At 45.2% G+C, this 10298-nt stretch overlaps 1 protein-coding gene across 2 annotated transcripts in view; it reads right to left on the bottom strand.

Moving 5' to 3' along the window:
- Positions 1 to 10298, bottom strand: part of itsn1 (intersectin 1 (SH3 domain protein)) — a 55879-nt gene that overhangs the window by 17014 nt on the left and 28567 nt on the right. For both annotated transcript variants that reach the window (XM_072390546.1, XM_072390547.1), the window contains exons 18-30: positions 10007 to 10146; positions 9635 to 9915; positions 8202 to 8365; positions 5829 to 6070; positions 5574 to 5748; positions 5356 to 5442; positions 5120 to 5268; positions 4092 to 4171; positions 3845 to 4017; positions 3721 to 3766; positions 3362 to 3483; positions 3121 to 3244; positions 2731 to 2925 (exon numbers count right to left, since the gene is read on the bottom strand). In XM_072390546.1, coding sequence (XP_072246647.1) covers positions 2731 to 2925; positions 3121 to 3244; positions 3362 to 3483; positions 3721 to 3766; positions 3845 to 4017; positions 4092 to 4171; positions 5120 to 5268; positions 5356 to 5442; positions 5574 to 5748; positions 5829 to 6070; positions 8202 to 8365; positions 9635 to 9915; positions 10007 to 10146 — 1978 coding nt within the window. The remainder of the gene's footprint in view (positions 1 to 2730; positions 2926 to 3120; positions 3245 to 3361; positions 3484 to 3720; positions 3767 to 3844; positions 4018 to 4091; positions 4172 to 5119; positions 5269 to 5355; positions 5443 to 5573; positions 5749 to 5828; positions 6071 to 8201; positions 8366 to 9634; positions 9916 to 10006; positions 10147 to 10298) is intronic.

Below are 10298 nucleotides of genomic sequence, written 5' to 3'. Positions count from 1 at the left end.
AGGCCTCCTCTTCCTCGGCCATGCCTCCTCTCCCTCGGCCATGCCTCTTCTCCCTCGGCCATGCCTCTTCTCCCTCAGTTATGTCTCCTCTTCCTCAGTCATGTCTCCTCTTCCTCAGTCATGTCTCCTCTTCCTCAGCCATGTCTCTTCTTCCTCAGCCATGTCTCCTCTTCCTCAGACATGTCTCCTCTTCCTCAGTCATGTCTCCTCTTCCTCAGCCATGTCTCTTCTTCCTCAGCCATGTCTCCTCTTCCTCAGTCATGTCTCCTCTTCCTCAGTCATGTCTCCTCTTCCTCAGCCATGTCTCTTCTTCCTCAGCCATGTCTCCTCTTCCTCAGTCATGTCTCTTCTTCCTCAGCCATGCCTTTGTAATGTGTGCAAAATGTGGACATACATAGTCTTGTTTAAAAATGCATGGATGTCTCTGGGAAAGATGTCCCATACTTTGGTCTCGAAGGCAAAATCTCAATGAACCTTTCTGCATTAATGCTGCCATCATAGAAGTGGACATGGGCTTTGCAAAGGCCACTGATACAACTGATACCATCACAGAGCCTGGCAGCAGGGACTGGTTGCTGACAGCAGTCTGGATGCTCCTAATACTGATCGGTCTGAGCACAACACACGTTACCATCCCAGATGCCTCCGAGCCCAGAGAAGTGGACGCCGCCTCTGGACGAGGTGAACATCAGGCTTCTTTTCTGCACAGTAAAGATTGAAGTGGCATTTACACGACATATTGTAGTGCTTGACAAAGGTTTCCACAGTAATCCCTTGTCCATGTGCTTCTATCAGCTGTTGATGAATGACGGTTCTTGATGCAGCACCGTCTGAGGGGTCAGAGGTCGTGGGTGTCCAGCTTAAGCTTGCTTCCTTGTCCTTTTCACACTGAAATTCCTCCTGATTCCTTGAATGGTTTTGATTTCCTACACTGTAGAGCAGGGATGTCCTGCAGGTTTTAGATGTGCTTCAACACACCTGAACAACAATCTAAAGATTGTTAAGTTATGCTCAAACCTGCTAATGATGCACTGATCTGAATCAGGTGTGTTGAAGCAGGGAAACATCTAAAACCTGCAGGACAGCTGCCCTCGAGGATCGGATGTGGACATCCCTGCTGTAGAGGGAGAAATATGCAAATCCCTTCCCATCTTTCACACATTTGATCCTCTTCCCTCCTTAAAGAATCAGGTCAAAAGCATCTGTTGAGCTCATAAACGGCCCTATTTCACCCCCGTCCCAACTTTTCTGGAATATGCTGCAGGTCTGAAATGCAAATATTAACAAATTAAACTAAATCTACGAGAAAAAAACTTGAATATCTTGAGTTCATACTGTCTGCAGTGAAATAAAAGTCAAAATAAACAGAAATCCCTGTTTTGTTTTTTTTAAATTGCATTTTGAATCCCATCCCAGAGTCTTTTTCTTTATTATATTCTTAAATATAAGGTTTCATTTGTGTCCACTGAACATGTGAAACCAACAGCTTTGGATTGCGTCTCAAACTCTTCTTTTTACAGGTATTTTCTTAAATATTCGTAAATTTTCTCTGCTAACACGCTCAGGAACAGCAGCTAAATTATTAAATCGGTATATTAATGCTACAAATTCAAAACACAAACCAGTTTATTAATTTTAGGGCAATAAAATACAATCAATCTGTTAATTTATTACCAGGAAAGACTAATAACGGATTGTTTAAAAGTGCATTTTGAAGGATATTCCAAATATAACCCCAGATAATCCCTCTTAATCATGTCTGATGACCCACTAGAAGTGTGTGGTGGTGTAATTCTCTGAAGATAACCTGTCCACCTCAGTCTGGCAGGGGATGAGGGTAGTTTAAGTGATAAATGCGGCTAAATTAACCAAACGGCAGTGGATAAAGCTCTTTTGATATCAGGATTTGGTGCATTTCTTTACTTTACAGAAAGTTAAACTCTTTGGATTTTAAAGCGATTTTCAGCCACATTTTATTGATTCAAGGTTTGATTTAAAAACCCAAATTTAAGGACTTGAGTTATGCTGAAAATAAAATGCAGGAGAGCTCAGAGAAAGAAAAGGATATCTTGTATTTGTTGAACTTTTGATAATAGACAAGTGATGACTCGAGTGACCCATGAGTCATTTTTTCTTTATTGTAGACATGAAATCTGTGGCTAAATCCCCCCGACAACACGATTCCGACTAAATAAAGGCTAAATCACAGTTGAATCCTACATAATTTGTTCATATGTTCTTATTTGTGCGCATTAAAATATTCTGAATGATGCGTTTTAACGGCACAGAAGTGAATAAATGCTCCTTTGCCTGTTGTGTCTCTGCCTCGCTCAAGAAACTCAAAGTCTATGGTGGATCATGCTGTGGGAACACATGCGGGAAGAAGGGAGGCATTTTTACACTGACACATGCAAACAGACACACACGTGCACGTGCACGTGCACGTGCACGGCATACAAACACACAGACACCACCCAGAGGTGGTGCATGACTGGGACGTTATCAAAGAGGCCCAAAGGAGTGTCACGGTGGAAGGTGAAACCAGTCGGGGTCAAAGGCTGAGAGAGGGACAGCATCTCCACACCTGGCTCTGGGGTGTGTGTGTGTCTCTGTGTGTGCGTTTGTGTTACACTACTTTGTATTCAAACTGAGAGCATGTTAGTATGTCCACTGTGGCACATTCTGTACGTGTAGCCAGCGCTACAGGTGCTTGTGCTTGCTTGTACTCACACTGCGTGCTCGGGTCAGTGTCTGTGGTCATTTTGACGTAGTTGCTAGGAAACAGACCCTCCCTCCCATTGAGCTCTCCTTTCCACCAATCACAGTCGTCTTTGTTGAGCACCGTGATCACCTGACCCTTCTGGAAGGCCAGCTCGTCGTCGTTCTGGGCCACGTAGTCGTACATGCCGATGACCTGACACAGAGCTTCCACAGGAGACGGATAACAAACACAACACAGACACAACAAACTCTTTCATTATCACGTAAAGAACAGGAAAAAACAACTTTTCGCCTTGTGTTACGATGTTTTTATCACATTTTAAATCTCATTTCAAATTCAACTTCAGCCTGCAGCCCTCGCAGCATGTTTCGTGATGAACTGTGAGTGCGTCTCTGTACCGGTGTTGGCTGGAGTCAGCTTCGGGGGGGTGGGCTCTGTGGGAGTCGTCTTGCTGGTGCTGGGACTCAGCAGCTTCACATAATTGGCTGGAAACCAACCAATTTGACGTTTTTTCCCTCGAGCCTGAGGAGAAACAGCAGATGTCTTCATGTTCTGCTCTGACACAGATCATCCTCCACCTCACTGATCTAATACATGCGAATACAACATGTTTGTCCACAAATACTTGGGTTTGTGTACCTGGAGCTCGCCCTCCCACCAGCCGCCTGGGTTCTTTTTCCTGATGAGGATAAGCTGCCCTGGAGCTAACGTCAGCTGTTCAGCTCCTGTCGCATTATAGGGGGCGATCACCTGAGCGATCTCTGAAAAAGCAGAAGAAGACGCAGTTAGTTCTGCTTCTGCATCACCTGAACGCCTCTGTTTTAGGTTTAAACACAAATCAGCCAAGTTCTGTTCACTATAATTCAAACTACTAAAGACGAGGTGAATTAAAATGATCGAACAGCTGTCAGCTTCAGACATTTTTATAAAACAGAACTGAGTTCACACGGTTGGAAGTGCAGCAACAACAGAGAACTTAAAGGTTAGTGAAGACTCACCTGGTTTCTTCCCAAGACTTCCCGTCTTCCCTGCTGGTCCCAGCGCCTACAGACAGAAAATAACAGTCATTACAGAGATTTCTGCCACGCTCCGATCCAGACTCACTTTGAAATGAGCTCTCACCTCTGACGCCGAATCGCGAGGTTTGACGTAGTTGGACGGAAAGACTCCGGTCTTCCCGCCCACCATGCCCGTCCACCAGTCCCCTTCTTTCCTGGTCACCACGACGATGTCTCCTTGCTGGAAACTCAGGTCCCCCTGTTCACTGCTCTCATAGGTGTACATGGCCACATATTCTGCAGGAAACCAGCGTGTGTAAACCAGCTGTTTGAGGAGAGTTTGCTTTGCTGTGCGTGTTCACATGCGTTACCTTCTCCAGACTCAGAGGGTTTTGTCGGGGAAGGGGACGGACGTTTTCCATTGGGTGGGCTGTCCGATATCCCAGATTCACTAAGAGGGACAGGGACAAAATAAAGTGATTTAAGAAACCAACCTGATGGTTCAGCCTGCCTGCAAAGCATGAAAGAAAACTAAGGAACTGGCCTGTGATTGGCTTGAAAGATCACATGACATTTAAATCTAAATCTCCCCTTTAAACAGAGCAGCAAGTGGACTTTATTTGTCCGGTATATGATGGTCAGTGGAGGCATGTGGGCTTATATACGACTCATTTATGAACCGTGTGACCTGAAAGTCCGAAACAGAGTGCAGATGAGTTGTTCCGGACTTCATTTTCCACTTTTAAAGTTTCCTTTTATATTAAAACCATGTCTTTCTCAACTAAATACTCAAATAACTACACAATTAATTAATTAACTAATTAAATACAATCAGGAAAGCTTGACTAAGAGTTTAGAATTCTAACTTCTGAGGCACAATGAAGGCGGCTGGGTGTCACATCAATATTCTGCCTCCTGATTAGAAATGAGCCAGAAACGTCCCAGTAGCCACAGTGTCGGCGTCAGATCAAGGCAGATCCGACATATATGGCTTCTGCCGGTGTGTTTGTGTTGCAGAAAGCACTGCATCGAACACAGAAGGAGTCTGTTGAACTGACTGGTGCTGTGTTTCAAAGCAGCGTGTTCTCTGTAAATAAGGTATTTCTACAGGTAGGTGGAACGATGTTGGCTTTATAACATTTCAGGGGAGGTACATGTTAGTCAGCAGGGTTGCTATGAGGCCTCTGGCTGCTTGGTAATCATTTCAGATACCAAGAAATAACAGGAACCGCTACGTTTCCTTCACAGATCGGTCGCTCCTTTAGTCACACTCTGGCTGCAAATGATGTCACCAACACCAAAGAGCAGCACCGTTACTGTGGAGACTAATAACTAAACAGATCTGCCAGACATCATTGTTTCGGGCCGGTCAGTATGTCACTCCACGTGTTTGACCTACCTAGTGGTTTTGCTGCGTGCTGCAGCAACAGCGGGGGCCGTCATGTTGGCCGAGATGAGCTTGACGTAGCTTTTGGGGAACCAGCCTCTCTGACCGGTCTGAAGTTCGCCCAACCACCACATGTCCTGCTGCTCCAACACTGTTATTATCTGTTTTATAACATTCACAAAAATATCAAAAATATGAGCAACTCTTGGATTAAAATGAGATGTCGTCAAAAACCACTTGATTTCTACCTCGTTTTTGTTGAAGTTGAGGTGGTTGTCCTTCTTAGCTCTCCAGGGATATAAAGCCTGAGCTTGAAGACCTTCGACCTTCTCTCCCTGACAGACAGACAGCCAACATCACAGCTCAGTACAGCTGTCGGTGTGGAGCAGCTGGGAAATATCACTAACACCACGATTTCCAGCTGGAAAGCTGATTCTAGCTCCAGTTTAAAGCCTAGTTTTATTACCTGTCCTAGAACAGGGGAGGGAGAGGAGCCCGTCGTCATAGTAGCAGGTGTGAAGGCAGAGCGTTGCCGTAGCTGCGCTGAAGGAACGCTTAGAGATGGGTTCTGATTGGCTGAGGAGGTTGGCCACGCGTCCCATCCCTCACTGTCTGATTGGCTGGCTGTGTTCGAGGGCCAACTGGAAATACGGACACAGGTTATTTAGATTTGCTGCTGCTGCCGATTTATCTTTGACATGGTGACATCAGACGGGCTTACGTGGTGCTGAAGTCCGCCCAGTTACTGTTGACAGATGAGGTGGAGGAGGCGTGTCCAGGGGCTGGAGGGGGTGTGGTTAAAGGCTGCTGGGCTGAGGTGGGCGTGACTGACGCTGTGGAACGCAGGCTGATCGGAGCTTCGCTGTCAGGTATCCGCTCTGCATAGTTGGCAGGAAACCAACCGGTCCGGCCCCTGAGCTCACCTCCCAGCCAGCCGGGCTCGCCGGTCTGGGACTCATCCACCTGTCAGAGCAGAGAGGGCAGCATTAGAACAGAGCTGAAGCGTCCAAGGTAGCTCACAAAGACGGGTGTGTTCGTACTTATGGTTGAACAGAACAATGGTGGAAACAACAAGAAAAGCGCGACAGGAGCTGCTGTTTAGACCTGAATTCCAGGAAGTAGATCTAGCCCATTTATACTCAAGAGAGGTGTGCTATGAAGGTATATAACATGTCTCTTACACATAACGTGGGCAAACAATTACACCGTAAATCTTAAGGTCTTTGCTCAGTAAACAACATCACTGTGAAACCTGTATGCCACTTTAAAGGAGCTTCATTTCACTCTAACAGCGAAGTTAGTAAGTCTTCTATAAGCTGACAGATGTGACAGTAATCATAAAGCTAACCCTGCCAAGCATGGGGACCAGGAAGGTAAAGTAAGGTGTTATGTTTCATTATGAGCGTGGACAAACTTCAGCTGGGAAACCTTCATTTTTGTAGTTTTTTTTAATGGAGCTGTTAATGGGACCAAAAATACTTTCACAAAGCAGCTTAAAGTGAGATAACTTATTCTTAGATGGAGGTCCAGCTGTGAAGCATTTCTCTGGTAGTAGCTGTAGTAGGATCTATAGCTTTCCATATTACCCACAGTAGTTTAAATGTCTTGAGCCACCCCTCATTTCTTTATATAATTCCAGGAACAGAAGGGGAAATAATTAACTGAAACATGGTCAAACATAAATATAAATACAGTGTATGAGTTTGTACACGTCTAACAAGCTCTAAAGTGAATATCTGGTCTGAGCTCCTTTATTCTCCAACACAGCCTGAACCCTCTGAGACAAGCTTTCTGTCATTTCTTTAAGGAGTCTTCAGGAATAGTTCTCCAGGCTTCTTGAAGGACATCCCAAAGCTCTTCTTTGGATGTGGGCTGCCTTTTGTTCCGTTCTCTGTCAGATGATCCCACACTGCTTCAATAATGTTGAGGTCCGGGCTCTGGGGAGGATTCATCCCTCCATAAGACCTGTTGCCACTGATTTTCAGTCCACTTCTTGTGTCATTTGGCATAGCTCAGCCTTTTCTCCCTGTTTCCCTTCCTTAAGAACGGCTTCTTGACAGCCACCCTTCCATGGAGACCATTTCTGATGAGGCTTGGGCCAACAGTAGATGGATCAGCTGAAGGTCCAGATGCATCTCTCAGGTCCTGTCAGGTCACAGCTGGATTTTTTCCTCTTTCTTAAGGACATCACTTTCAGATCCTGTTCATCTGCTGTAGATAGTTTTTTAGGCCTGACACTTCTTCTTTTGTCCTCCACTTGTCCAGTTTCCTCAAATGTTTTAAGGACACACTGCACACCATGCTGAGATATGCCAAGTTTTCAGCTAATAGCTCTTTGGGAATCACCTTGTTGCTGCAGAAATACTATTTTCTGTCTGTCAAACTGTGTTTTCTTTGCTGTTTTTCATAGATGCAGCTAAAGAAATGGGAACAAATGATGTGTCTTTGTGACAGGCTGCTGGTAACAAAGTGCCTAAAGATCTAATTTAAAATGGCTTCTTTTAACTCTTCTAAGTTCTCTGTTATGTGTCGACACAACAATTATTCATAGATCAATATTAAGTGGGTTAAACACAATCCTGGACTGGACGGAAAATCAGTAAAAAATTAGCAAATTTCCAAAGAAAAACTTTGAAAGACCTTCAGAGAGCCTGAAGAACTGTTGCTCAAGACCTTTTTAAAAGATTATAAGAAAGTCTGGCTGCTTGGAAGCAAAATGTGATGAAATGGTGGGCGGCTCGAGACTTTTTCCTAAAACAAATCAAGTGTAGCAGCATTTCCAGATCAGATGTGATGACAGACATTCACCCGATGGAAAATGAACCAACATGGATGACATGAATGTTTGGCTTGAGACTGATGGAAGCACAACAGGGGGCAACAACTTACCCATTCCCCCTTCACCTTCAGTTCGCACAGCAGAAGAGAGAAGAGATAGTCAAAAGAAACAGCCAGTCATTCACACACAAACTGACTTCAGGAGGATTTAACGCAACGACACAAAATATCTGTTCACACAACACATGAATGCTGGTTCTGATGGGCCGTTTCTGTGTGGGGTGGACGGATACGAAGTCTAATTCAAACTACGTACCATGATTACATCCCCAGGAGCGATGCTGATCTCATCATGGCTGCGAGCATCAAACGGATACAGAGCTCTGTAGTAGACCACCTTAACAGGCGGCTGCTGCTGCTGCTCGAAGCTGCTGGTCGGCGCCTTCTGGTCAAACAGACTGGGAACCGGGCCCTTCTCCACTGTGAAGAAACAATAAACGGAACAAATACAGGTGTAAGCCACACGTGGGGCCATCTGCACAAAGCACAAAGGGGTTATACGCCCTGACTGGGAGAACCTATTGGACACGCTTAAGATGAGCATTTCATAACGCATAATAACACCAAGAAGAGCAAAGGCTGCGCCAAAAATACCTGCAGGGGTGCCCTGGATATTTGTATTTATCTATCAGTTCGAGCCAGTTTTACTATCTATTTTCATTGTTATTTGTGGCTGGATTTTAATTGTTTTACTGTTTATTTCAACCCTAACGTAGCCTGTAAGTAACATATTTCTCTGTTTATGGGCCGATGGTTTTCAGGGTTTAACAGCTTTCTAACAGCTTTTATCTGCACTAAATATGATCATAGATCAGATCTTTCTCCATCATATCGAGTTTTCTGTTTTTGTGGATGTTTTATGCACACGAGCAGCCCTCTGAAGGACTTCACTCTTGGTTGTGTGGGAGGAGGACAAAGATATGAAGAGTCTCTCTGGAAACTGGATTTTATCATGCAGCAGTTGAATTAACATTTTCCTTAACGAAGGAACCTTTTCAGCGGTTCAGTGCAGCATCTTTCAGAGAGTTAAGAGCGAAGTGTCGCGCTTTAGGAGAAAACCGGGCCGTGGTGCTTTCATTTTCAGGGTTTTAAAGGTTCTTTGTGGCTCACACACACTTATTTTTAATTCATTATTTCTAAAAAACCAATCTAAAGACAATGCCACTCAGTTTTATGTCACAGACTCAAGATCTTGCAGGGCCACTATTTGCAAGAACACAACCAGATTTTTCTGAGATTATTTCCCATCATGCACCTGGTGGAAACTCTTAACAACAATGAAGTCGCCCGATAAGCAGCTTTTAGCCACAGCTGCACAACACACGTATTTGGTTGAAAACCCCTTTTCGTACTTTTCATAACTCCAACAAGTGAGAAAGACCACCTTAAAACAGGCTGGATTGGGTTTTATTACCACCTTAAACCAAACAACTGAAATAAGAGAGAGAGCGCCACAGCTCTTGTGAGATTCTTCCAGATTTCATTCTGACCCTGGAAAACTTTTTACGATGTTGAAATCGCTTGAAAGATTGTGTCGTGTGCGGCCGGCTGTTTGCACTGCAGCTTAAAGTTTAACGTCTGGGGACGATTAGTCGACTACGGACTGGCAGAAAGTTCAGAAATCATCAGAAAGTTTTCCTTCTGTAGTTCGCTGTCATGTAAAACATCGTCTGACGACATCACACACACCTGTTGAGCCCCAGGGATCGGCTGGCTGGCTGAACAGCTTGTTCAGTTTATCCTGCATGTCCTTCTTGCTTCTGCCCTCATCCTCCTTCTCTTCTATTGAACCAGCCACCTTCCTGCCCTCTTCTTCCTCCTCCTCCATCCCTCTCCTCTTCCTCTCCTCCTCTTCCTGAGTCACCCTGTTCAGCCAGGCGTGCGGCGCAGACACGGAGGCGGGGCTTGGAGCTTTAGGCGCAGAACTTCCTGCCTCATCCCTCCAGGCAACACCTTCCTCTGACGACAACCTGCAGATTGAGAAGAAGGAGCCATAAAACTTTATTTCTTCTCAGGCACTCCTAAATACTACTTTGGGATCATCGTCTGTTTCATTCTTACCCGCTCTCCTGCAGCTCGGCAGACTTTCTCTCGCTCAGGGTGTGCATGTGAGAGTGTGTGTGTGGTGTCAGTGTGTGTGTGTCTCCCTCCAGCTCCTTCTGTTTCTGTCTCTGCTGCCGGCTGTGGATCTCCCGCAGCTCCTGCAAAGCATCACGGGATACAGGAAGGAACAGCAATGAGGAGGAAATGGGATCAGAGGGCTGGTTGCTACGGGTTACCAATCGACAACAAACAAGAACAACAACAACAACAACACCAGCAGCAGCAAGTTTGTATTAGTCAGGTGATCGAA

The sequence above is a fragment of the Leuresthes tenuis genome, unplaced genomic scaffold (assembly GCF_036924035.1).
Source record: "Leuresthes tenuis unplaced genomic scaffold, fLeuTen1.0.hap1 SCAF_8, whole genome shotgun sequence".
Lineage (NCBI taxonomy): Eukaryota > Metazoa > Chordata > Actinopteri > Atheriniformes > Atherinopsidae > Leuresthes > Leuresthes tenuis.
The sequence above is the reverse complement of the archived record's forward strand: the minus strand, read 5'-3'. Positions and strand labels throughout refer to the sequence as shown.